Source organism: Thrips palmi, unplaced genomic scaffold (genome assembly GCF_012932325.1).
Source record: "Thrips palmi isolate BJ-2018 unplaced genomic scaffold, TpBJ-2018v1 HiC_scaffold_10, whole genome shotgun sequence".
Lineage (NCBI taxonomy): Eukaryota > Metazoa > Arthropoda > Insecta > Thysanoptera > Thripidae > Thrips > Thrips palmi.
In genome coordinates this window covers 6,698,779-6,724,031 of record NW_023144621.1, presented here as the reverse complement: position 1 = coordinate 6,724,031, position 25,253 = coordinate 6,698,779, and the positions used below count along the sequence as shown (strand labels likewise).

At 42.4% G+C, this 25,253-nt stretch overlaps 5 protein-coding genes and 3 non-coding genes across 10 annotated transcripts; 4 read left to right on the top strand and 4 right to left on the bottom strand.

Moving 5' to 3' along the window:
- Positions 1–286: 286 nt before the first annotated feature.
- Positions 287–5,072, top strand: LOC117647024 (BSD domain-containing protein 1-like). 2 transcript variants are annotated; one of them, XM_034388508.1, is made up of 8 exons: positions 287–511; positions 960–1,008; positions 1,106–1,222; positions 1,300–1,647; positions 1,729–1,864; positions 1,938–2,402; positions 2,483–2,557; positions 2,649–5,072. In XM_034388508.1, exons 1-8 carry the CDS (start codon positions 498–500, stop codon positions 2,708–2,710), a joined length of 1,266 nt encoding a protein of 421 aa, XP_034244399.1. In that variant the 5' UTR covers positions 287–497; the 3' UTR covers positions 2,711–5,072. The 2 variants fall into 2 exon arrangements, with proteins under 2 accessions (XP_034244399.1, XP_034244407.1); XM_034388516.1 differs by having other exon boundaries at positions 290–511; positions 2,486–2,557.
- LOC117647012 lies at positions 5,013–13,201 on the bottom strand. Of its 2 annotated transcripts, XM_034388494.1 has the most exons (31): positions 13,064–13,201; positions 12,851–12,969; positions 12,649–12,764; positions 12,197–12,564; positions 11,934–12,121; positions 11,676–11,851; positions 11,406–11,587; positions 11,173–11,325; positions 10,908–11,084; positions 10,548–10,835; positions 10,312–10,470; positions 10,057–10,197; positions 9,810–9,976; positions 9,459–9,732; positions 9,175–9,378; positions 8,904–9,102; positions 8,699–8,825; positions 8,419–8,595; positions 8,175–8,338; positions 8,015–8,094; positions 7,772–7,925; positions 7,551–7,675; positions 7,355–7,476; positions 7,108–7,261; positions 6,901–7,016; positions 6,538–6,819; positions 6,337–6,464; positions 5,955–6,256; positions 5,664–5,863; positions 5,305–5,578; positions 5,013–5,230 (listed from the first exon to the last, which is right to left on the bottom strand). In XM_034388494.1, the coding sequence occupies exons 1-31, from the start codon at positions 13,070–13,072 to the stop codon at positions 5,135–5,137; spliced, it is 5,421 nt and encodes a 1,806-aa protein (XP_034244385.1). In that variant the 5' UTR covers positions 13,073–13,201; the 3' UTR covers positions 5,013–5,134. The 2 variants fall into 2 exon arrangements, with proteins under 2 accessions (XP_034244385.1, XP_034244390.1); XM_034388499.1 differs by lacking the exons at positions 5,013–5,230; positions 5,305–5,578; positions 5,664–5,863 and having other exon boundaries at positions 6,110–6,252.
- A 174-nt stretch (positions 13,202–13,375) lies between these two features.
- On the bottom strand, positions 13,376–14,538 carry LOC117649830 (dynein light chain roadblock-type 2). Its single transcript, XM_034392955.1, has 4 exons — positions 14,315–14,538; positions 14,023–14,101; positions 13,766–13,933; positions 13,376–13,650 (listed from the first exon to the last, which is right to left on the bottom strand). Exons 1-4 carry the CDS (start codon positions 14,315–14,317, stop codon positions 13,607–13,609), a joined length of 294 nt encoding a protein of 97 aa, XP_034248846.1. The 5' UTR covers positions 14,318–14,538; the 3' UTR covers positions 13,376–13,606.
- Positions 14,539–14,639: 101 nt separating this feature from the next.
- LOC117649829 (UDP-N-acetylglucosamine--dolichyl-phosphate N-acetylglucosaminephosphotransferase) lies at positions 14,640–18,476 on the top strand. The gene is made up of 8 exons (XM_034392942.1): positions 14,640–15,037; positions 15,128–15,242; positions 15,340–15,553; positions 15,643–15,874; positions 15,946–16,134; positions 16,210–16,483; positions 16,574–16,674; positions 17,447–18,476. The coding sequence occupies exons 1-7, from the start codon at positions 14,874–14,876 to the stop codon at positions 16,655–16,657; spliced, it is 1,272 nt and encodes a 423-aa protein (XP_034248833.1). The 5' UTR covers positions 14,640–14,873; the 3' UTR covers positions 16,658–16,674; positions 17,447–18,476.
- LOC117649823 (TOG array regulator of axonemal microtubules protein 2-like) lies at positions 16,687–25,253 on the bottom strand. Its single transcript, XM_034392928.1, has 9 exons — positions 25,065–25,253; positions 20,740–20,897; positions 20,250–20,431; positions 19,825–19,902; positions 19,446–19,687; positions 19,113–19,313; positions 18,817–19,009; positions 18,586–18,734; positions 16,687–17,663 (listed from the first exon to the last, which is right to left on the bottom strand). Exons 3-9 carry the CDS (start codon positions 20,421–20,423, stop codon positions 17,372–17,374), a joined length of 1,329 nt encoding a protein of 442 aa, XP_034248819.1. The 5' UTR covers positions 20,424–20,431; positions 20,740–20,897; positions 25,065–25,253; the 3' UTR covers positions 16,687–17,371.
- On the top strand, positions 20,149–20,221 carry Trnak-cuu. Its single transcript has one exon. It is a non-coding gene; the product is annotated as a tRNA-Lys (tRNA).
- Positions 21,143–21,350, bottom strand: LOC117639108. The gene has a single exon (XR_004587340.1). It is a non-coding gene; the product is annotated as a small nucleolar RNA U3 (small nucleolar RNA).
- On the top strand, positions 22,053–22,134 carry Trnal-aag. Its single transcript has one exon. It is a non-coding gene; the product is annotated as a tRNA-Leu (tRNA).

Here is a 25,253-nt window from a genome sequence, read left to right as displayed (position 1 = left end):
GGTTTAAATTTCACATAATTCAATTTCCATCTGCCAACAGCTTCTGTACTATAAAAATCAAGTTTATTTTCTGCTGTTGGTAGTATCCATGCAATCCTGGTTGAATGCGTTCACACTTTTGACAGTATCTTACCGACATTTTGTACTCACAAAAGACTGTCGTTCCCTAAATGCTCCACTTGAATGGCAATTGACACATAAGAGTCCATCCGATGCGTTTTAACGCAGTTCCGACCACCGCTCGAAATAATTTGAATCTCCACTTCATTTGGCTGCAGTGGAAGTCCCACCAGTTCCGTATCCGCTATTGTTTGTTTGTTTCTGCTGCTGCAAAGCAAGATGGCCGACGAACAATAATATTTACAAGTTATTAGACACTTGCTCTTGCCATTTTCTGTGACTTTTGCGTCATTTTGCTGTGTAAAACGAGTTTAGTCTTATGCCTGGTGTATTTTAGAACCTGGGCGGAGGCAACGGACAACACCTGGGCTGGAACGATGGCTGACGGAGGGTGAGTGCTTCTATTAAGTCTGATCGTGGGGCACTATTTACCATTTCGGGATCATTATTTTAGTCCGATAATGTCGTCTTGTTGCTCAAAACCTTGATTGTCCTTTAAATTAATTTTATCTGAGTTTGCGGGAAACTCATTCCTTTTGTTTGGTATCTTGTGTCGTCCATGTCAGTAGTTGTCACAGATGCTGCCCTAAGGTTATTGCCTGCAATCTTCAATTACCACGCATTTCGATTTTCACCGTTCCACCGTTCCCAGCTGGGACTGTTGCATCAGAATTCCTTTGAATTTCTGAAGTGGGCTATTTAGGCTCATCAGCACCATCAAATTTCACAACTTTTGCGTTTTTATGCATGAAAACCCATTTTAGGCCTGTTGTCTTTGTGCAGAGGTCTATGTATTTTTCGAACATTAAACAACCATCTTTTTTCATTTATGATTGCAGTGGTTGGTGGGGGTCATTGACTGGCGTAGTTAATGCAGCTAAAAACAAGGTAAACTCCTTAATTCTCAAAGTGGTTCTTATCCGCTCCAAATGTGCAATTTTTTCTCTGAGAACTGATGTTTGCCTTCTTGTATTTTTCTTAACAGTCTGCTGAAGTTCTAGAGTTTGTCAAACGAGATCTTGATGAACTTTCCTCAACTGTTAAAAATGAAGCATCTCAGGTGGTTAATTCAACTACATCGGTGCTCAAAGAACAGCTTAGTGTGGGTTTCCTTCTTGGTTCAATGAAGCTCTTACTCAATATTACGATTGTCATTGAAATTTTTTCATGTTTCTGCAGTTCGATCTATCACAGTCCGAGTCAACTGTCAATACCATGAAACGCAGTATGTCTTCCTTCTTAGGCACAGTTAATACTGTTCTCAATCCTGCCCCTGATGATAGTGAACAAGAAGCCATGGTCATGCGTGGAAACATCCCAGTAGTATTGACTAGAGTCCAGGCTCAGGTGCACACACTAATGACATCCGAAGAAACCTTCCTAGCAGAGCCGTCAGATATTGAGGCGACTCAATTTTCTGCTTGGCTTGACATTCAAGAAGACTTGTTGAATAATGATAGCCTAACTAAGCTTATGGTGACTTATGCAGAACTCCATTCACAGTATACCAAACTTGTCCCCTCAAAGGCAAGTATCTTAACTTGACATTTTATGTTCATTAGATATCTAGAATGTTGGACAGCTGACTAAGAATGATTTGACTATCAGGTGAGCCATGCTGATTTCTGGCAAAGATTTCTATTTCGGAGAGCCTTACTTGAGGATGAAGAAGCCCGGCGCCAAGCCCAAGAAAGACGACAACACCGTGAAGCTCAAGAAGCTGAGCAAGTTTTGAATAATCATGGTAACTAATTTAACTCAGTCCCCCTTTTTTAATTAGTTTTTGCCTTATTAATAATTCTTTTTTTTACTTTCAGAAGATGAATTTTCCTCAAGTAAAATGGACATTTCTGATGAAGAGCAGATCAGATTACTTCAAGAATATGAAAAAGAATGTAAAACCAAACCATCTGATGAGTTGGAAACCCATGACTCAACACCTTCATCTCCTCGTAAACTTCCGCTTAAAGAAAATCATTATTCTGATGGAAAGTCTCCTGAAAACGGCAGTGCCCTCTCTCCATCAGATGAAGATTCTGAAAAGTCCTTAATCTCAGATGCCAAGAACAAGCTGTTTTCATTTGTCAAGACTGCTATTGATTCATTGGATCTCCTTGAGAATGACTATGAAACTGAAGAGTCTTCTTCAGTCAGTAGCTATGAAAAATGCCCCAAGAGTGGTGAAACTACTGAAAGCGATAATATTGGCGCTTGTCAAAATTTGGATTTAACTATGAGGGATAAAGGGGACATGGTGGTCCTGGGGAAAAGCAGAGACAAAGGTAAGAGTGTCTCATTTATCTTTGTTTGTGCTTCTTTTTGTGGTCAATGCAATTTTCTATAATTTTTTTTCATCCATAAGCAGATGACAGTGATACAGGCAACGAAGACAGTACAGTAATTTCATCATCATCATCCTCTTCTGCCACATTACCTGGTAAGCATTCATAATAATACATCAAGACTATTTTCTGAAATAATTTTATCATATCTCACTAAACGGAACCCTCTTTCACTTGGAACTATAGATGATGAATGGGAAAAGCTCCAGGCTGTTGAAGCTGCTGATGCTGAAGATTTTCTGCATTGAGAAGATTGCACTACAGTTAATTTGCTACATATTGCAATCTGATCAAAAGTCTAAGCTAAGACGTTTGAGGTCAGTGTGGCAGGTCAGCATTAGCCAGGACAGATTTCACAAAAAAGACGTAATGATTTCGGTAAGTCTGCCCTCTGTGGATCTATTCAATTGTGAATCGAATGTTCTCCTCTGGATTCTTGCTTAAGATTTTGTAGAGAAAACAATAGACAAAGGGTTACAATATTACTCTTAGTATCTGTTCAGTTTGTTGCCTTTCAAACAAACCCAATAGTACTGAATGGTGAAGCATTTTATATAGAACTCAAACCTTTTGCATGACCACAGTTCATAAATTTAACCAGAGTTTTCTTTTTGAGTTTTGACATGGACTGTCGGTTTTTGTTTCCCTCCCCTTTTCCTCAAATTAAGACCTATAACTCGGATGGGGTGTGGAATTATGTCATGCTATCAGATGTGCCTTATGCAGTACCTCTATTGCACCAGAGAAGTGTATGTTGTGGAAGCAATTCTCCTAATGATCACTGACCAGTTTGTACTCTAGCTGTTTCTTGTTACACTATTAAGCCCTTCATCACTTTAATGATGGATGGCTTATCATTCATAACATTCTTTGGTTTTGTGTCTGTTTGTCTGATGAAAATTGCCGGGTTTATCTGTGCCCTTTTTGATCCTTGCTCCTGTCAGGGAACTTGAGATAAAAGGATCACAAACAGATGACTGATCTTCAGAGCTCACTCTTTGTTCTAAATAATTAATTATCCCGTTACCTATTCCCGCCTCTGTGGTTTGATTACCTGTAGTATTATCAAAGGCCTCAACCACCAACATGGAAGCTCATGCAAAGATAATAGATGGAAATTATTCTTGGAAATCCTGCGAATTTATTATGCTACAGTGGAGTTAAAGATTTGGTCTCAAAAAATACTTTTTTTTCTTTTTTTTTTTTTTTGTTACAAAAAGGGAAGAAATAAGCCATGGTTGATTGTTGGCTTTCATTTAGAGTCACAGTGAAACTCCGTTATAGTCAATCTGTTATAAGAAATCGTCACTTTATATTGGGGTTTATTATAACGGGGCCTCATTGTATTTTAACTGATTAGGAATTTAGTCCTTTTATTTTCCTTATCTTTGGATACGTCTTTGAGTCTGGGCAATCACATTCTGAACATGTTCTCTTGATCTTCAAGATGAATAATTTATTTACCTGAAAAGAAAAAAAACAGCAGTTTTTTTTCCTTCTAGTATTGAAGTGTATATGTAGATGTTTCAATAGAAATTCTACAGTAGTCCTTTTTGGTATATCATATAATTAGGTCTCGTAAATAATTTGTGATATGACATTTTTTGAGTCAGATTGCATGTTTATCTGACTGCCCATTCTATCTATTGTGAACTGACAGCTTTGATTTTTAAAGCCTTCTATCTGCCTTCTCTTTCTGATAATCTTCCTGTTTCTTTCAAATCTCTTTATACATACGTATATGTACATATACACTATGCTCTTGCATTAGTTGTCTTTATGATTTTCTGTTTTGTTCACTTATATATGAATTTATGGGGTAGTCACGTACTACAAAGTGAAGGTAAGGTGCTGATTGGAATGTATGATGTGTTAGCTTGCAAGCTCGTAATTTGACTTAGAGGTAAAGTTTTATGGGGCTGTAAATAGGTAGGAAGTGCTAAAAGGCAGGGATGAGTGGCTATATTGTTGTTACAACTGTTTTCTTCAAATGCACAGATGACTGGCAAATAGACACATTGAGTTGGCAACATTATGGGCAAAGTTTGTCAGCCTAGAATGGAGTATATTTGTTTGCAACTTATTAGTGGAGGAACATACCAGTGATTTTGGCTTATTGCCTTGGAATAATTTTGTGGAGTAATCCAAAAATTGATTAAATGAATGATATCTTTACCTATAATTTATCATGTGTACGTTGTTCTCATTTCATTTACTTACTTACCCAAGTTATGCATTTTAGCATATAGACCGGTTGAGTTGTAGTGCCAAACAATGATAAAAATTGATATCAATTGTGGCTTTAAACATTCTGTGTTTTTCAAAACTTCCAACTTTTGGGTTTTAGAATTGTTTATCATATGATTTGCTACATATTACTCCTTTTCTTTCAAACTTTTACTTAACCTGAAGGTTAGTCATGTCATTAATGGTACATTCAATATCTTTTTTCCCCCCTTCTGATCCGACACTCAACATTTATAAATACTGTGTCCATTTTTGCTGTGTAAACAGTCTTAGCTACTACTCTTGTGTACTTTGTCCAGTAAAGCTTGTTATTATTTTTATTTTGTTATTCAAAATGTACAGAAATAAATCAATTTCACATCATTCTCTTAAGTTTAAAGAACTGACACTCACTACACTTATCTTCCACTCTTGACTTACTACTTTTACGCAATTTGATTGTCACTGATGTGCATGTAAAGCTCATCACCTCTCTCGGTGGGTGTGCCTGGCAGTATGCGGACCTGGGGTGCTTGTTGTCCCTAGAAACCAGGGAACGCTGTAGTGTTAGACAGAAACTTGACTATCCTAAAATACAGAATGTTGTAGAACTTACACTGGTTTCAGGAGTTTGACTTCTGACAACATTGACTTGGCCATTGATGACAATGCCAGAGTCATCTCCTTCTGCCTCTAAATCAAGTTTGTCCCCATTCCCTTCGTTCATCCTGCTTCTCGTTCTTCTGTGACTAATGTTGAAGCTGCTGCTGCCACTTCCATTACTTCCACTAGTGTTCCCACTGCTGCTGGGAAGATTAGACAATTGCCTAGCTTGGTGCAAAGGTGAAGATGAGTTCTTATTTTCCACCTGGGATGGTTGAAGTCTGAAACTGAATCAAATAGTCACATTACACATCGAGTTTATTCAACTAAAATTGTACCTACAAAAAATTGCATGATTTGATGTGAACTCACTGAACATCTGAGGTAAGATGATCTGTTGGCAACAGAGCATTTGTTCCCATCACAGAGGCTAAGCCACCTATGGTACTAACAACCAAAGGATTATTCACTGAACTCCTGTAACGTGAAAGAGTTGCTTCAGATCCATCTAGGGTTTGTTCTAAATGGAAACGACCATAGGCTGGGGTCTTGTTTGTAATTTCTGGACTTCCCTTGAAAATAAATAAAAAGAAACATCAGAATCAGTTTTAATGATCAAGAACAGGGTGTTGTTCTCAAGGCATTCTTTCCCTAGAAACTTACAGAGCTGTTGGTAAAGTCTGTCATGTCTCTCAAATGCCGTTTGACTACAATTGCAGCAATAACGAGAGATCCAATACTGAACAAACCAAATCCTGTACAACATATTATGATCCAAGCCACAAAACTGCTGTCACTGCGGCGTTGAAGTAGAGTCAACCGCTGTGGTGGTACGGATAAATGTCTACCATCAACACCATTAACAGACAACCGTCCATCTTGAAGAACTGCTGCTAAAGTTGGTAGCACGTCATTAACCGTGCGTATATCTGTATCAACTAGGTGAAGAGTTACGAGAATGCTGCCTGGAAAAACATGTATTATCAAACTTTCACATGTAGCATAGATAAAAATAATAAGAGCACCAGTGTACTCAAGTCTGCACCTGGAGCCAAGTCAATACTGGCAATCATATTTTCTGGCATTTCTACTTGTTTCAGAATGTCTTGTTTCAGCTGTGAAGTGAAAGCGTCTTGATTTGAACCAACTGTGGCAGAAAATTCCTCTTGAATTCTGAAAGCATCATTCCATGAATATTTGAGAAATTTTTCAATAAAAATCACTATAAAGATAAATAACAACATACTTGAATGTGAAATTTTGGGACGTATTGGGAATGGGGATCCCTGGAGGTAAATGAGAGACTGACTCTCCACTAGTAAGTGATGTTGTTTCTTCCCGAATAGCAGTTGTGGGCAACTGTGTCGGTGTAGTCGTAGCTTTTGTGGTCGGAGGAGTTGTGAGTATTCTGGTCACTGCTTGAATCTCAGTTGAAGTCGGAGTGCTTCTTGTTGATGTTGGTCGTATGGTTGTCGTGGTGGTTGTCGTTGTGGAAGTCGTAGTTGTGGGTGACTCCACAGCAAAAACTCTAAAATACATAAAAAAAAGCTCCTTACAATTCAAGAAAATACCAAGTGCTTAAAATGAACTTTTTAAAACAAAATCTTACGCATAAAAGCCAACAAAACTGCATTGGCATTCCACTGCTGGCTTGTTGATAAGTGTTGCAATTTTAGTATATTTACAGGCTTTGGGATCCCAGGTTCCGTGCAGCCACACTCGGCACTGGGAAAAATAGAATAATTTATTCAAAAACATATTTTTCTTAAAAACTATTAAATTTTATTTTAGTTTACCATGTTTTCAACTTATTTACCTCCAAATGCAATCCACCAGCAATCTGTTCACTCCAAATAGGAATTGTAACCCTTACAGTCTGCCTTTTTACATCCAAACCGTCATTATCTTCTGGGTTTGTTACCTTTTGAGATGCGTTTGGAATGATCTTCACGTGGTAAACAGAGCTATGCCTTTAAACAATGATAAAATCTGTTAAAGCTCATCATGTCTGCAGAAATCAGACAGAATTGATAAAATAGTAATTGTTCCATCAGAAAACGTACCGCTTAATGCTCTTCATGGATATTTGAGCAACTTCTGTTAACAAGTCCATAGGGTAAAATGCAGCACCCATACACACCATGCTGCCCCCAAGTAGAAAACGAACATCTTCACCGAGGCAAATCTAAATCACAGCAACATCTGAATTGAAATGCTACAAACATAAACAGTATACTCATTGTTGGGGAAAAGACTTACCTGTGCGGTGGCATTTACAGGCACTCCACCTGACTTAGAAGATCTCCAATCAGGTATGGCAAGATCATCCTTGTACTTAATTTGCATGTTCAGTCGTTGTACACTAAAGCTCACAACCTTAGAACCTGTTTCATGATTAAAGAAATAATCGTAGGTTATTTTGAGTGCAGAGCAAGACAAATAATTGATTTTTCTTATTAAATACTGTATTTCAGTCTTACCAATGAACAATGGAACTGAATTACGCAGACCTCTGCATAGAGAGTCCATGAAGAAGGACACATTTTGTAGTAATTTACGCTTTTCATTTAATGCTTTTTCAGTATCACTTAAATTAAAAATTGCTACCTCTGACACACTTAAAAATGTTCGAACCTGTAAAAACACAAACATAAGAATTTTATGCTGGAGATGGGAGGCAGTGTGATGGAGACTCAAAATAGAGGGAGAGGATGAGAACTTACCATTTCAGGTTGCAATATATTCCTTGGAATTTCTTCATCTGTTTGAGTTTGTCTTCTTTTCCTGAAGTTGTTTTGGTATTCTAAAACAATAAATTTCCAAAGTTATAACACAAGAAATAGAAAATTTTTAAGGTGTCTAAAACCTTTTACAATAAATTACCAGTAGATAGTTTGGTCTGATCATTAAGGATGCTCAGAATTTTGTCCTTAAATGCAACTAGTCTTTGAAGCGTCTCTTGAGAAAAAGAACCATGCTTTAAGGCAGCATTGGCTGCTTTCAAAAAGCGAAGAGCTGCATTGACTTCATCAGGTGATGCATCAAGTCTAAAATCAGAACAAATTTTGTAAAGGCTTTTCATTTGGTGAAAATTTTTTTCTTGAAAATGTAAGTGATGGAGGAATACCTCTTTTCATAAGAATCCAGCTGAGTGTTGACAGCATTTTCTACCCGCTTGGAGGCTAATTTGTAGAGAGACTTGTCATCAAGCACCTCCAGGGTAGTCATACTGCTTTCAACGAGCATGATTGCATCTTCATACTCTTCTGCCGCAAGAAATGTTGAGAATCCTTCACTCAATAATCTGTTTAAAATTAACGAAATTAAAGATTGAATCACATTTGGAGGAATTTCAGAAAACTTCTGACTTCAATATTTCGAGAAAAGTGGCTTTGTGAGTGACATACTCGACATGTCCAGTTGTCAGCTGTTTTGGGGCATTTGAAGATACAACAGGTCCTTCCACAGTGTGGCATATGTGACGAATGTCACAAACTCTAAGCAAACTTTGGATTTTAGTGGTTGCGAGGGACACTGCAGGTTTAAAAAAGGGTCTAATTATTTTGAAATGTGACAAAAACAACAACAACAATGACTGGGCTGATCACTCACAAGCAGGTAGGTAGGTTGTTGTAGAAAGCTTCTGACTACTTGAGTGGAAAAATTTCGGTGGGCTAGGGATGGTGCTGCTTTCGTCCAAAATTTGAAAGCCAAATATGTATCTTAGAGGATAATCAAGTAAATCATCATAAGCTGGTTGAGTACTGAATTTGTATTCAGTTACTAATGCTTCTCCCTCAAGTGGCTCAACCTGAAAGATTAATTGTATTAATTTACTTGTGTTGAGAAAGTAAATTCAGCAACAAACACAAAGAACACAAACCGATAGTGGTTTTACAACAGGAGGTGCATCAGTGATTATGTCCACATCCACATAAGACAGTTCAACTTTTCCTGCAGAGCTCTTACAGATGGCAGATAAACGGAATCGATACTTGGCATCTCCGACAAGTCCAGGTAGTATCTCAGCAGAAATCTCTTGTGGTTTTTCTGAAGTAGTTATAGCTCTGAGCGGCTCATGTCTTAGCTGTCCAAAATAAATACTAGGGTCATACATGTAATTAAATATGTGGAAAATTATTAAGAAAAACATCTGGGAGTATCTACCAAAGTTTTGTTGGTGGTGATATAACCAGGCTGATCAACCCCTTTCCAATAAATTTGGCATCCTGCTTTTGTTCCCAACACTATACCTGTCAGTGTTACTCCATCATCAGGGTTTATAACATGAGCATAAGGATTTTCAATATTGCCTGGGTTTCTTGTGGGAATGTACACAAGTGGTGCAGATCCACCTAAAATTGCTACCTCAATAGTCATCACATTGCTAATGGGTTTTGATTTCTGTGAAGTTCTTGATACTTTGATACTGAAAGAATACCTGAAGAAAGAGAAATAAATATTATCAATTCAAAAACCCATTTTATTTACAAAAATAAAAAGTTAGCCTTCACTTACCGCCCAACTGGAAGAGACCCAGCTGGGAGATGGAGAATGGCTTTCCTAAATGCTGCAGCATATGCCTCCTGCACCAACTTCTTCCTTTGCGTAGGTACATAGCATTGGTTGTCCCCATATCCAACACGTTCAGGTTCACTACTTATCATGCGGCAGCTCCACTCAAACTAAAAAAGAAAAAATTGATAACAAAAATATTTAAAATTTATAAATTTTACTCTAAAGTGGAATTGTAAGCAAATGTTACCTGTAAAGATCCCATTTTGTTGTCAAGATCTACACTTCCTGAAGCATCCAGTATTAAAGGCTGGAGTGTGCTTATTCCAACACCACTGACATTAATATTTGTTTTAATACCTCTTTCCAATATTACTACTGATGTGCTAGCCTAGAATGTTAAAGTAAGGTCATAAGGTAAAGATTTTCCAAACAAAAAAAAAAAGAAAACCTCCTATTTTTAAGTCTTTTACTGTGTTGCAACCTCTTTCTTTAGAACACTTACAAATCCAAGGGGTTTATTCAGCGTTTTATGGTACAAATTACATGTTATTTTGTAGCGTTCTCCTCCACGGAATGTACCTGATGGAATGTTTAAATATTTTCTTTGGTGATGTCCAATGTTAACTTGAGTGCCATTGTAAGATTTTATTGACCAAGCATACTGCAAACAGACGAGAGCTTGTTAAATTTATTATGAGCTTGAAAATGTAAAAACAGTTTTTTCTCTCATGTCCTTACCCCAATTTGTCCCAAAATGTCTGAATTCAAATTGCCATCACAGCATGATGTTAATGCTTCTACCCGATATTCTACATCAGAAAATGTAGCAGGAGAGCATGAAAGTACAACATCAAGAGGGGTTCCTGAAGTACAAGCATCTATGATTCTTTCAGAAGTACGTGCTCTATGCTCTCCCGAAAATGGCTTTCTATCCTGTAAACGAAGAGGAATCTTCTTTTCCTCTCCACTCATGCCCAGTGCATTTGTACCTTTTACTGTGATAGTGTAATCCACATTGCTAAGCATCTAAACAAAAAATAACACGTGTTACATCCAAAGTTTCAAAAAATATTTTGTCACATCGTTTCATAGACATACCAAACTGTTGTTCAAACTTATTCTATTTGAAGTAATGCCTCGCACTGATCTATCCAAAGTGCGTACACTCAACCATGTCATAAGTATGTCTCGTTGTGATAATGCATTTATGTTACTTGAAGGGCTGAAGCTGACTGACCAATTGTACAACAGAGTTTGTCCGCCTAACTGCTGAACCTTTTGTGACAGAAAAATCAAGCAACAATATTATTTGCTTTGGAGTTTTGTTATTGATTAAAGTTAAATGCATCTAAACTTTTCTTACCTCAAGAACAGTTACACTGTTTCCATCAACCATTGCTTCCTTCGTGTCATCCCTCTTCATTTTTCGTGCATAAAATAATGACTGCATACTGGAATGGCGAATACCATAGCATGCAACGCGGGGAGCTAGTACATTGTAAACTGGCTCAACAACCTATTTCAGATAAAAAGAAAACATTACAAAAATGAGCCTAAGTTTCAATAATAAATTATATACATGCAATGCAGTTTTACTTGGTCTGTCACATCATCCACTATTGTGGTGTAGACTTGGGAGGGTTGCACATCTTTGATATCTGAGCTTATTTGTTGAATATTATTTGTTGGGGACAGTGAGATGCGAGAACCTGGATGAATTATTGGATCCTCACCAAGCTGAAGAACAATTTGATCTGCTCGTATCCAACATTGCCAACCTGTGATGGAGACAGTGATGGAAACAATTGTCGAGTGAGTGAAATCTTTTCCTTCATAGATGAAGACTACTCCTGGAAAGAAACTCACCCTTTCCAAATAAACTTATTGTTTCTGGTGAGAATGCCTTCATGCAGTCACTAGAAGGGTTTATGTTTTGATCAAACTGAATAAAAATTAATCTTAAATCGGAAGAAAATGTTGACTTCTTAATTAATAGATCAGAATTATGAATTACCAACTTTCTCATATTAATTTTTGATAAGCTGGAATACAGATAATCACATACAAAATTATAAGAAGTACAGTAACTTCCTTAAGCTTACAAAAGCTTAACACATTTCTCACCAGTCAAGAGCTGCCTCAAGCGTTTCAGAAATACCAACGGAAACAGCTTTATCATGAACAATCATTGGGTCGCACTCAACAAGTCCATCAGACAAAAGTCTTGCACTCACAATGTTCTCAATCAAATCATTTATTCTTGTAAAGCAGATGAGTGCTTTTTCACTTGAAAATGTCCCATTAAACACAGCCTGAAGAGAAAGATTTTTGATAACAAGTCTAAAATCAAAAAGTTTGAAGAAAGTTACTGATGCTTTTGAACTTACCTTGAAAGGAACGTTTAGCATCACCATTTCTGGGCTCATAGAAGTTATTGTGAAGCTCCCACTATCAACCACTTCAAAAGTTGTGTTGAAGACTACTTCCTTTGACATATTGTCATAGCATTTAACAACATAATGTCCTATTTTCATTTCCTTGGAATCAATTTCAATGTAAGGTACATTTTCTAGAACTAAAGTGTTTGTGAGCTCCTCCTCTGTTCTTTCGGAAACAGAAGAATCATCCTGCGGTTTCACCACACAAGCATAGTTCTCAAGATTTTCCTTCAATAAGGAACTCTGAGGATATAACTTATAACTTCTTTCATGGACTGCCAAATCGAATTTAAGAGGAAAACTCTGAGCTGCACACCCTAGAAAAAACAAAGAGTGTTTTTGCACTGGAAACACCTGTGAACTTTTTCATGAATCTTCTCATCCTTTGTGTGTTGCATTACCTTCTTTTGCCTCATCATTGCATTTTGTACACTCATTGGAACCATAACAAATATTACATGTGTCTTGACCCTCAGAATCTTGCAATCCTGTCGATCCGCCTACACAATAACCACATCTACAAAGTACAGAAAAGAAACTGTAGAGGATTCAGAGATAATTTTTTAAAAACATCACAAACTTCTCCCTTCCTCTTCTACTCACAAGTTAACATATGCACTTTTGATAGTGCTACATTTTAGACCAGATGTCGAAGCACTCACTGGCCTTAAGACCACACTGACAGTCAACAGTGCAAGTGAAGCTACAGGCACCATCATTGCCTGAAATAGGAAATCGGCACGTGCTGGAATCTTGTCCTACCATGACGTGCTGGTATGTAAGACAGTGGGGATAGATTTGTCAGTAATTTCTCACCTTCATCATAGAAGCCTCAGAGGGAAAACCACCCGCGATAAGCAGCAGTCTCTACGCCGCTGTATGCGGCGTGTTCGGCTCGGGAGGCAAGCATTCCTCAGTTGTCATAGCAACCCAATGTTTTGATTCTGTGCTACTTCTTTAACCCCCCCCCCCCCCCCCCCACCAGCAAACCCACCCCCTCTTGTCCACTCTCAACTTATTGATTATTGCAACCTGATTTCCTGGTCTGATAATGTTGGAAAACATTGTCATTGAAGTAAATAAAAAATCACTTAAGTAAATAAGATTATATCTTAACACTTAAAATAATTTATTGACTGGAAAAAGGGGCCTGACCCCACATTCCATTCCGATTAAATATTAGTACATATTTAAGTTCAAACAGAACATGTAGTAAAAGCATAATTAAATTATAAAAAGGATTTTTTACATTTTTACCCTCACAAAAATTTGGATAAGCACACAGATAATATCTTGATCATCACAGTACAGAGATTATGATGAATGCACATGGAAGGTTTTGAAGTGCAGTAGGCGTCATCAGTCCATGGGATTTTGTATTACTATTAGAATGAACTCTCGGTCTGAAAGAAAAACAAAACAGATATTGTTAGCTAGGTGGCACAAAGAAAATCCCAATAACACAGATAAAATATTATTTATCTTAACATTCAACAAGTTCTTAGATATTATACACACCTGGTGCAACCATGATTTCATGTTTTTTAGTGCGTATACGCAGGAATGTCAAATCATTGGTGGGGTCCAAATCTCTCACAACGCTGCGTGCCTTGTCAGACAGTTGTCCAATCAAGCCAGCATACTGAACAGTAGTGGTGTTGTCTAATGTAGTTTTAATCGGAATACCTGATGAGCAGAATATAAAAATGAAACAAGGTAATTAAATTTTCATGAATATAATTTTAGTTTGTGGTCAAAGAAATCGAGACTCTTACCTTCAGCATTGACGACAATTGTGCCAACAACACCTTTGTGAGCCTGGATTCTCTTGAGAGTTTCTTCTACTTCGCTTGCCTGTAGCAAAAAAAGTAAGAGCTTTATTGGTGCACAAAAACTAAAGATGAGTTAAAACTTGAATCGTCATCTCGTTGAATAAGACAACACCACATAACCGAAGATTAGTTCAATCAATTCTAGCTATAACTGTAACTATCCTTATTCCAAAAAGGTACGCGTCGTGACCGATAAATAGCCTATGATTCACACACTTGGCAAAAACAAACTTACCATGGCTCAAATTGTATTAAAATCAGAGGTTAAGTAGTACTGTGGTGAATGGAGACCCCAAAGGAAAGAACTAACAGGATGTTGAAAACTCTTCAGGAAACAAGCAGTCAAGACAGTCGCTTCGTGCAATCAAAGATCTAAAGGTCTTCTGAAGATTGAACGCCGAAGACGACCTGTCAGTTGTCGTGGTATTGACCAAATTGTTACATTGGCAACAACAGAGAGAGAAAACGCCTACTGTGGAGTGGTGTGGTCCGTGTGGTGGGGGGTGGAGTGGGGGAAAGGCGCAGAAGTCGCGACCCCCTCTACGTGCGTATATATACCCTAGCGTCTCATCTCAACAAGCTGAAACTGATAAACCTGAACGAAAAGTGGCTGCGCTGAGCGTTTGCAATGGACTGAAAACTGCCGATTCGGGTTAAAGGACTGCAATGGTCGCGGCCGCGTGTCGACTGCAGACGTTGGCGTGTGTACTTGTGGAGGAGGCCTTTCGGAGGGCAGCAGGTGGAGGATCCTAACCCTAACCACGTCACCCCGTCACCATCAGTCGCACTCGAATATGTTCATTCTCATGTTTAAAATGTTTCTGCCGCTCATCATTAACGTGGTGATGTCCTTCGGGGCTTATCACTTTACCGTCAGGATCATTCCTCGGCTCAAGGACATGTTCCTGAAAGCCAATTTATTTGGTATTGACTTGAACAAGCAGACGAAGGATAAAGTGTGAGTGTAAACAACTTGATCTTGGTGTGTTTTGTCCGTTGTTGCTTTTATTTTGATGTGAATCCTGACAACCTTTTCATTCAATTACAGTCCGGAGGCTCTTGGAGTAGTTACTGGTTCCATTTTCTTGGTGACGATGTTTCTCTTCATACCCCTCCCATTTAGCCGTTCCTTGTTTACAAATGACGACTTCCCTCACGATGAGGTAAGCTAATACATTGCCCATCTAGGTTTTGGTCATCAACTAATCTGTAAAATAAAAAATATTTCCTAAGTATATCTCTTAAATTTTCTGTTATTAGCTCGTAAAGCTGATGGCTGCACTTCTCTCCATCTGCTGTATGCTCTTGCTGGGCTTTGCTGACGACGTCCTCGATCTGAGATGGCGGCACAAACTGCTTCTTCCCACTGTGGCTTCCTTACCATTGCTCATGGTATACTATGTCACTTTCAATGCTACAACAATAATTGTGCCAAAGCCGTTGAGGTCCTGGATTGGATTTTCATTAAATCTTGGTAAATGGGTTGTATTTACTTGATTTTAGTCAGAGTTCCAGAAAATTAAAATAGCTATGCCATTTATTTTATTTTCTCTTCTTGATCAGGACCCCTATATTACATTTACATGGGAATGTTGGCTGTATTTTGCACCAATGCGATAAACATCTTGGCTGGTGTGAATGGACTGGAAGTAGGACAATCAGTTGTCATTGCATCATCAATTGCTTTGTTCAATCTCATAGAATTGAGTGGGACTTTGTGGCAGGCCCATGTGTTTTCTCTTTATTTCTTATTCCCTTATATTGCGACTTCACTTGGACTACTGAAGTACAATTGGTAAGTGTGAATACACCCTGTACACTTTCTGTCTGATTGAGCTCCAAATAATATCCCAATAATATTTTCAGGTACCCATCACGTGTCTTTGTTGGGGATACTTTCTGTTATTTTTCTGGTATGACTTTTGCTGTAGTGGGCATTTTAGGACACTTCAGCAAGACAATGCTACTTTTCTTCATACCTCAAGTTTTCAACTTCTTGTATTCAGTTCCCCAGCTATTCCATTTAGTGCCATGTCCCCGCCATCGCATGCCAAGGTATGTTTTCTCTCTTTCTTTCTCTTTTAAAAACTAGAGTAATTGCTATGATAAATATTCTTGCACCATTTTTAGGTTGAACCTTGCTACAAACAAGCTGGAACCAAGTGTAACCCTATTTAAACAATCTGATCTAAAAAAACCAATGCTATTGGCTCTTCGTTTCTTGGGAAAATTAGGCCTTATTCGTTGGCGTGACACTGTGACACCACATCCAGATAGCTGTGGTAGAGGAGACCCGGATGATCGTATGGTTGAGTGTAACAACCTTACACTTATCAACCTTGTGCTCATCTTGCTTGGACCAATGAATGAAGCCAAGCTTACAACTGTTCTTATTACCATTCAGGTAAAACTTCCATTACTTGCAGAATATGAAGGTTCTTTTTTAACTTGTTAATGAACACTTAACCCTGAATAATATTTCTTGTTCATGCAGGTAATTTGTAGTGCATTAGCATTTGCCATCCGCTACCCTCTAGCTTCCCTGTTTTATGATGTCCCTGGCCCACAAGTTATTTGAGGGACTTTCTTTCTGAGGTAAGGACTTGATTTGTAAAATTGATTTTATTTATTAGAGTACTTATTAGCTGCAATATTTGATACAAAACTTGAAATATCTGAAGGCAATACAGTAAACCGTTGTTTGGGGAAGCTTATCTGTGTTTGTTGAAAAATTTCAAGTACTGCGCTTTCATCTTTTTTTATTTTCTTTTTAAAAGATTTAATGTGACAAAACTTTACTTAAGTTTTGTTTTTCCTGGCTTTCAGCAATTTTTTGCAAACTTCTATTTCATTTGGTTCAGAACACTTTTGTTGAATAGTATTTAAGCTTCTCCAATTTTATTGGTTACTATATGTACCTCGCCTAACAGAATACTCACAGTTTCTTGGTTATGTACATGTATTACAATGCAGGGACAGATTTAAAACAAAAAATACAAGTCAATTTGTTTGCCAATCCCCAGGATCTAACACGTTCAGATTGGAATCTCAGCTCGTTGCAAACACTGTTGATCAGAATCTCTTATTTCAATACTCTATACATTATTTCTTCAAATCACAGACTGTAGATCTTTTTTTGCTCAACACATTTGTTATTTTTCTATAATGAATACTGCATAGGATTTATGATGGAAATCCACTTGAGCAAAGGGCTCAGTTACAGCAGATATAATTTTGCACCTTAATTCTTTTAAAACAATCACAGAGAAATTCACACACTGCCGGTGTACTATCACTTCCTTAAAATACAACTCTTTAATGTCTTGTCAATGCTTCTCATAACATTTGATGGCACGATTTCAACTAGGATGGAGCTTAATCTGTGATCTTGAGCGAGATTCTTCAGCATCGATTTGGTGTAAGACCGAGTTTCGAGACTACCCTCCATCAAAAGACGAGCACTTGTCAGCAGCATGAGATCTCTTGTTTCTCGTGGTTGTGACATAATTCGTTCCACTCCAATCTTTTCAACTAGTCGGGCCAAAAGTCTAGCACCTGCTGCTCTTACGACTGCATTTTGATGCCTGTAAATGTACAAAGAGGTGATCACATTTAGTGTTTAACTTATCTTAAAGCTACTGTTTATGAATTTCTAAAATTCTGTGATTTATGAGTGGCTCATGGTGAATATGGACACCACAGTTGCCTCTAGCCAAAGGATTAGATCTAAGCAATCTTGTTGTAGTACTATCTGGTATCTTTAAAGTCAACTGTCAAAGTTATATTGTTTTTTTGTAGTGTATTTGTCTTATTGTTTCATAATTTAGAGAGAGTACTTTAGACATAGTCAATGTGATAAACTAACAACAGTTTTCATAACCTGTGTACAATTTTATGCAGATAATTCTTGTGTAATATCACTAAATCCTGACAGCTATTATGGGGCCAAACAATAATTGTTCATGACATAAAATGCTGAAAGGTGTGAGAACTAGTGTAAATGTTATAACTACTCTGTAGATGTAAGGAGCCTGTTTACATTCTATTTTTTTTTTTCTCTTACCAGATTTTTATTTCGGATCATGTTTACTGATAAGATTAACTTAATGCCCACCCTCCCTGTTCTTTGGTTGGCATTTAGTTGATTTATAAAAAGAGCATTACTTATATCATATTTTTGTACTGTTTTGTTATTATTAAAAATAATTGCTTATTTTGATAGTCAACAGCACTATCTCTGAAAGATGTAGTAAAGCATCAATTTTTAACTACTAGTTGATTCACCTAGGATTTTATGCAAAAAATTGATTACTTTTGTTTTGTCTTGGTTATTGCTGTACTGTGTTCTTGTTTGTCCTGTTACTACAGAAAATACTATATGAGAAAGAAAAGAAAAATCTCAGATGTTTCTTTTACCTTCCCTTGAACAATAAGCATTTGACCTTTAGGTGCACCTGACTGTCACATAAATATTGTTATGCTGCTTGAACAACTGATTCTACATACCTGCAGCCTTTGTGTACAACTGCTGACACTGCCTTTGCAGGAGAAACATTGTCAGTCATAACATCTAATGCAGAGTTTGCATCAGCTCTCAAGAACTTATTGGTATCTGCAGTGCGGTTGAAGAGAGCTGTAGATAGGTCCTCTGCTTCCTGTGAGCAACAACAATCTATGTAGACTTAAAATACTAACCAAATTTCTAGATTCGACAAATAAATTCAAATGGTTACTTACAGGATCCATCCCACGTTTCAGTGTGTGGAATAAATGACTGGCTGTTTGGCAGGCAGCCCTTGCAACTTGAGATCTTAAATTCTTCACTTGGCGTGCAAGGGACTCACAGCAGGTGTGCAATTGTCCTTGCAATATGGCTGGATGATGTCGCAAAAGTCGAACTATTGTTTGAAGTGCCTGCATTGTCACTTCCCTAAATAAAACAAAGCTCAAATTTAATTTTTTTTTTTTTGGTTGACATTCATTTAGTTGAATCAAATTTCAACTCGGTGGGAGAAATAAAATAGCAAACATACCACTCCATGGAATCCAGTTGCTGGAGACCGTGATTCAGAGCCTCTCGAGGGTTGTCGAATCCAGGCAGAGTGTCCGCAAAGAGCGAAGCTGTTGAGTTCCCCAGGGAAGAGCTCAGGCTTCCATTAGCGAGACTGATGAGGCTGGCTGAGCCAGCACTGGAACCCAGGCTGCCTGGCGTGGTGGCTCGCGGCCTATTCAGCCTGCAATCGCATCATGAGATAGACAATTTGGCTCTTTGACTTAGTTCAAACTACATACACGCACGACGGACAGGGGCGGACAGACACCTTCCCGAGGGAATTCCCTGACGGCACCTGGCGTGATGCACTTACACTCGGACGCCCCTACCCGGGCGTGTGGTCGCCCTTCGGGTCGCAGCCGACTGCCGCTTGGGCGGCGGTGAGAGGTCCACCCGGTTCACCATTCCTTGGGCCGCCCCTGCGTGCTTGGCGTGCTGCGTGTCCAGCGAGGGGCCGTCCTCCCCCAGGGGCCCCTCGGTGAGCGACGACGGGTGGGCCGCCACGGGGTGACTCTCGCCGTCGACGCCGTCCTCCGAGTCGACCGCCGCCTGGACCTGCAAGGCGTGCAGACGGAAACAGTCAGCCCGTTAATTCCGAGGGCCGTTTCGGCGTTGGACGCCCCAATGAGTGCGAGAGAGACATCCTTCGCCACGAGGCACCAAGCAAGTACGCGTACGCAGTTCGAGCTCACCTGGCTTACCATAGTGAAGCCCGGGGCTTCCCCGTCGCCAGACGAGTCGTTGCTTAGTGTTGTTTCTCGTTCCAAAACCTGGTGAGAAAGCAGGTGCCTTAATGGTTTTCTTTCAGGAAAATACATTGACCGTTGGGGGAGGGGGGAGGTAGGAGGAGGAGGAGGGGAGGCTCCTTCATGCCGCGCGCGCTTTCGCTAGCCTCGCATCGCCCCGCAGGAGTCGCTCCCCCCACCGCTGTGGCTTTGCGATGAAGTGGGGGGCCGGCACTCCGCGGTGGGGGATGCAGAGAACGTCATTTGCGTTGCCCTCGCCCCTCTACACCAGCCCGGCTAGCTCAGTCGGTAGAGCATGGGACTCTTAATCCCAGGGTCGTGGGTTCGAGCCCCACGTTGGGCGTCTTCTTTTTGCCCGCGGCGTGACGCACCTGGTTGTTGCTGGTGCCGGGGGAGGCCGCGGCGGACTGGTAGCCCGACGTGCCCCCCGAGGCCGGCCCAGACGACGGCCCGTTCCCGTTCTGCAGGGACACCGTGGAGCTGGATGCGTGGGCCGAAGTGCGGCTGGACGACGCTGAGTCGTTCCGAGGCGACGAGTCCTCCATGTCCAGGGCTTGAAGAATAAAAACAGAGGTTACCGACACTGTTTGATCATTCCTGACAAGAGCATGCGGTGCAGTGGGCCAGAAAGACCGGCGGAGGCGGCCAAAATCCTAGACGCGTTTTGAGCTCCAGAGTCGCTAAATCACGCGCTAAATGGTCCTCGAACCGAACGCCTGACCCCACCAATGGATTGCTCTCCGAACGAGGAATCCATTGGTATGTGGTCACACCTCTGGAGCTCAAAACGCGTCTAGGGTTTGGCCGCCTCAACCGGTCTTCTGGCCCACTGCGCGGTGGCGAGGACTAGCGAGGACGTACGGGCGAGGGGGTGGTGCGCTGACGCGCCCCGCTGGACGCCGTTGAGGACCGAACTAGCGGCGCTCGAGGCACTCTGGTTGGGCGTGGGGTTGGAGTTGCCGCCGGGCCTCGCCAACACCGGCTTTTGCGGGGGCGCATGATGTGTCAGTTGGGGCTCGCTGCAACAGAAGTAATAATGCTGATTAAAAGGCCGGAAGGCATTGCGTTGAGTGGTAAAGATAGATCGAAGTTTCAGCGTCGGGGAGGTATTTTGTCTGGGGTCAATCAGGAAGGCCTAGCAACTGCCATTCGCAAAAGCAGCCTTCCACGTCGTCTGTGGATAACAGACGAGTGTCCATATCGTTATCCCAAATCCCCCGCAGAAGGGAGTGGAATCATAATCAAAGATTTCAGAAGCGGTGGGGCCACTCAGATTATCCTCTTCCCATCCTGAACCCGAAGGAACAGTGAACGATCATCGATGACTCAGAAAACTCTGACAAGTTCACCTGAAGTCTGCCTCACGCTCAGAGAAGAGGATTAATCCTCATCATCGTGGTGTTTTCTATTCTACTGTTGAGTAGAGAGAAAGGAAGATATACTACAGAAATGATTCTGTGAAGTATAATCTTAACCACATGGTGCGCGCGGCTGACCAATAGTATGCACGACGACCCGTGGCGAGCACCGCGATGTAATGGAAGCTCGCCTTTGGCTAAGCTGACCCCGCGGACTGCAGGCCTGGCATAGAGCAACATGGACGCTGCTACGTACGACGGGCTTTCGACCGCCAGCGCCACTAGTGCCATCTGTTGGCCACGGCTCGTACTCTCTGCACGCCGCGGCGCCACGCCACGCGCGTCGCATCGTGGCCATCGACCGCCACGTTTATAAACCTCCAAGTTTTGATAAGAATAAGAATTGCAAACTAATTTCGCGGGAAAAAAAAACCACGCCTGTTTATTTGGCAAGTTTTTCCCTCAGTGGTTTGAGGACCTTCGCTGATCTAGCGATTGGTAATTTTCTTCAAACAAGCGTGCTCGCTCAGGTTATTATGAAAAATTCCCCCGGCGTTGGAGGGAGTGCTTTCGTTCGTTTTCAATACTTTATAAGAAAAATATGGTTTTTCCTAGACGGTACTAGGGTAAAACTAAGCAGCTGATTGATACTACAGAACGAGCCGCCAACTGCTCGGATCCTTAATTCACGCGTACGCCGTGCTCTAGGGAATGACTTGAGGGACCCTGCATCAGCTTGCATCAGCTGGCCACGAAGAGCTATGGCCAGCCCGTCCGTGTGTGTCGTTCGTTCACATCAGCGATAGTCTCTCAACAGGTAGCGTGGCCGAGCGGTCTAAGGCGCTGGTTTAAGGCACCAGTCTCTTCGGAGGCGTGGGTTCGAATCCCACCGCTGCCAGCTATTTTGCAAACTAGATATGGGCTATACTATTAATATATAATGCTTTTCAATTTTATCTCCTAAGTTCTACGATGAGTTGAATAGTGTAACTTTCGGAGGGATGGGGAAAATCTAATTGTTTTAAAAAGTGATTTGATGGGGAATGCAACCAACCATGGATGAAATAGAAGAATAAGGAAATGCTAATTCTAAAATAAATGGGAGAACAGTTTTCCAGCAACGGAACATAAAGTGCCGATGAAATTCTTATGCTGTTGTCATGAAATAATAGCCAAATCCAGACTAACGAAGTCATATCAATTTCATTTGTTTGGATTTGATGACTTTTACGCAGTGATTTAGGCTTCATTCGAACAAGAGGTCTCTCATTCCCAAGAGACGAGGAACTCGGCCAATAACAGTACAAATACCTCGAATCATCATAGGTATTTGATTCTGGTCTAAAACCATTTGCCAAGATAACATTATGTGAATGGTCAGCATGTTCAACAAAAAGCCACATGCTGCGACCGGACTAAGCTTACCAAAGTGGATGGCAAGTTGCAGCACTCACAGAAACATACGGAGAACAAAGGTACTCACTCACTCTACATTTAAGTGCAAATCCTCTTATTTTCTGACAGCTTGGCTGATTCCGTCTCTATCGTGTTACAGGTTAATAGGGCAAGGGTAACATCTTCCAGGGTTGGATTCCACGATTCACCCAGTTGTTCCATCTCGTACACGGACCAACTCGAGCAGCACTTTTTCTTCCGCACTGTCACTTTCACTCCACATTCATATATCAGTTTGGACATGATTTCAAAACACCAAAGTGAGAAGTTGTCAAATGGGGCTGCAGGCCGGCGCTCGGGCGGCGTGGGTCGGGCTGATCGGTTGTTCCAGAACAAATGGTGAACGCAGCCGCCAGGGGCGCTACTGTCGGCCTGCCCGGCCTGCCTAGATTGACGGACTGGGCAGGCAACCCCTCAGAGCGACGACTCTGGCGACGCCGCCGGGGCTGTAGGCAACCCCTCTGACACCATGCCGTCGTACAGTGCGCTCCGGGAAGGCTGGCAGCCCCTACAGCAGGGAGGGAATGACTTGCGCCGAAAGGAGGCGAAGAAGGTCCCGCTGTCTCTCTTGCACTCACAGGGTGGACCGCATGGATGCGAGAGAGACAGAGCGACGAAACGCTACGCTGCTGTGCGGAGGCGGCCGAGACGCAAGACGACCTCGTTGGGGCCCAAGTCGGGCCAAGACACGCGTGCCGTCTGGAGTGGCTGTTCAGACAGCTGCTTCCGAGCGGGGTCTGTCGGCCTGTCTCTCTCGCACTCATCGGAGCGCCGCACGAGTGCGAGAGAGACCGAGAGATACCCAGGGCTCGGACCGCCCCGACGGCAGGCGTGTTCCACCGCGACCTCCTTTCCAGTCCAGCACCCCCACCCCTTCGCTTCGGTGGCCTACTTCCATAAGGGTCTCTGCGCTGACCCTTGCATACTGATTCCTCTGTCTCTCTCGCACTCGCGGGGCGTTCCGGGAGGGTGCGAGAGAGACAGGTCGACGAGACCGCCGCCCGGAGTCGGCCTGTCGGGCCTGTCTCGCTCCACGGAATCATGGAATCCAATTTGAAGTAGTACACACGGCGGCTACCAGTTGCGTGCCAGAGGAGGCCCAAGGCAAAACGCGACAAGAAACCACTGATTTGTTTTTTAGCGGTCGCGGGAGTCCATCGGACACCTCCTCAGCCGCTGACTGGCGCCGACGAAGAGGTGGACAGGATGGGCTTGCACTTACGCGCTCTGTCTAAAGAGAATCAGTCCAAAAAATGGGACAATTTGACAGAAGGTCGTGCATTTTCTGGGTCGCGCAGTGGCGTGCATTCTGCATCCTATCGGAATGGTTCGGCCATCGGCCATCGGATGGCGGAGTGGGTCACGAGAATCGACCGCACCGGATGAAAAGACAAAGCAAATATAACGGGTACTGCACTGGGTTGGTGTCGTCCGCGGCTATACTGTATTTCCAGACGCACAGTATACACCAGTTTCTAGTGCGGCGTGGCGAGCAGGACACCCGCACCGCACTCCGCGCGGCGCGGCGAGCCTTTCCGAAAAGAGCGCCGTCTCTCTCGCGCGCGCCCGGTACGCCCCATGAGTGCGAGAGAGACAGCGCGACGAATGCGCCGTTCGGAGCGAGCCCGCCGGCGGTGTAATCGATGTGCCGCTGCTACGCACGCGTTCTTGGCGACCGAACGCAACGCACGGCAGCTCGCGCACGCTCGCGCACGCTGGCGACGGTGCACGGCGTCGAACTTGTGAATGGCCACGCGGTCGATGGCTCGCGGTCGGCTTTCTTTCTTCCTCGCTCTCTCTCGCACCCTTTCGGCAAGCCGCATGGGTGCGAGGGAGACACCGATGTGACGTGCACAACTCGCACTGTTTACTCTCGGACGATTGTTCGCGGAAGGCGCCGGCAACCCTGCGAGTACTAATACTACGCCGTCTTGGCGAACTTTGACACGTGATTCAGAAGAACGGTTTACCGCCCTGTCTCTCCCGCACCCTAAAGGAGAGCCCCACGAGTGCGAGAGAGACGGAGTGGCGAAACGACTCTCTTGAATCGCACGACAGTACGGTGCCGGGTGTCACGCCGCCCGCGACGCGCACCTGTAGACTGACTCCGAATAAACAGTGTTGCATCGCTCTATCTCTCACGCGCTTACTCGGCATTCGTCATGAGTGCGAGAGAGATGGAGCGAAGACAACGTCAAGCGGCGGAATCGCCCGGCCGTGGGCTGCGGGTGACTGGCTGCGGGCAAGTACCGGTGTGCGTCACTCTACGGCTCGTTCAGTAAAACTTGTGAGCTCGCGTGGAAGAAACCCTGGGCACTCCCTCCATCCAACCGTCCAATCCACCTCGCACAGCCCACCGCGCCGCGGTCGCACCTGCAGGACTCGAGACTGTCCAGCGTGAGGATCTCCGTGAGGGGGCGCGCGTCGTCGAGCTGAAGGTAGCGCTCCGTGCCCTTGACGGCGACCTCCGTGCTCGGCCAGCTGGAGGAGCCCTCGGGGCTGACTCTGGAAGACCGGCGGCCGCCGCGGCCGCCGAACCAGCAGCAGCAACGGCCGCCGGCG

Excerpts from the sequence above, each read along its gene's own strand:
- LOC117647024 (XM_034388508.1), top strand. Across the intron at positions 1,009-1,105 it reads TTAATGCAGCTAAAAACAAG|TCTGCTGAAGTTCTAGAGTT; the intron begins GTAAACTCCTTA and ends TTTTCTTAACAG. Across the intron at positions 1,865-1,937 it reads GCAAGTTTTGAATAATCATG|AAGATGAATTTTCCTCAAGT; the intron begins GTAACTAATTTA and ends TTTTACTTTCAG.
- LOC117647012 (XM_034388494.1), bottom strand. Across the intron at positions 11,085-11,172 it reads ACAGTGTAACTGTTCTTGAG|GTTCAGCAGTTAGGCGGACA; the intron begins GTAAGAAAAGTT and ends CTGTCACAAAAG. Across the intron at positions 10,836-10,907 it reads TAAGTTTGAACAACAGTTTG|ATGCTTAGCAATGTGGATTA; the intron begins GTATGTCTATGA and ends TTTTTTGTTTAG.
- LOC117649823 (XM_034392928.1), bottom strand. The coding sequence starts at position 20,423 with ATGGAGGACTCGTCGCCTCGGAACGACTCAGCGTCGTCCAGCCGCACT. Across the intron at positions 19,010-19,112 it reads CAACTGGATTCCATGGAGTG|GGAAGTGACAATGCAGGCAC; the intron begins GTATGTTTGCTA and ends TGTTTTATTTAG. Across the intron at positions 18,735-18,816 it reads TGAAACGTGGGATGGATCCT|GAAGCAGAGGACCTATCTAC; the intron begins GTAAGTAACCAT and ends TGTTGCTCACAG.
- LOC117649829 (XM_034392942.1), top strand. The coding sequence starts at position 14,874 with ATGTTCATTCTCATGTTTAAAATGTTTCTGCCGCTCATCATTAACGTG. Across the intron at positions 15,038-15,127 it reads AAGCAGACGAAGGATAAAGT|TCCGGAGGCTCTTGGAGTAG; the intron begins GTGAGTGTAAAC and ends ATTCAATTACAG. Across the intron at positions 15,243-15,339 it reads ACGACTTCCCTCACGATGAG|CTCGTAAAGCTGATGGCTGC; the intron begins GTAAGCTAATAC and ends TTCTGTTATTAG.
- LOC117649830 (XM_034392955.1), bottom strand. Across the intron at positions 13,934-14,022 it reads AATTGTCGTCAATGCTGAAG|GTATTCCGATTAAAACTACA; the intron begins GTAAGAGTCTCG and ends TCTGCTCATCAG. Across the intron at positions 13,651-13,765 it reads TGAAATCATGGTTGCACCAG|ACCGAGAGTTCATTCTAATA; the intron begins GTGTGTATAATA and ends TTTTTCTTTCAG.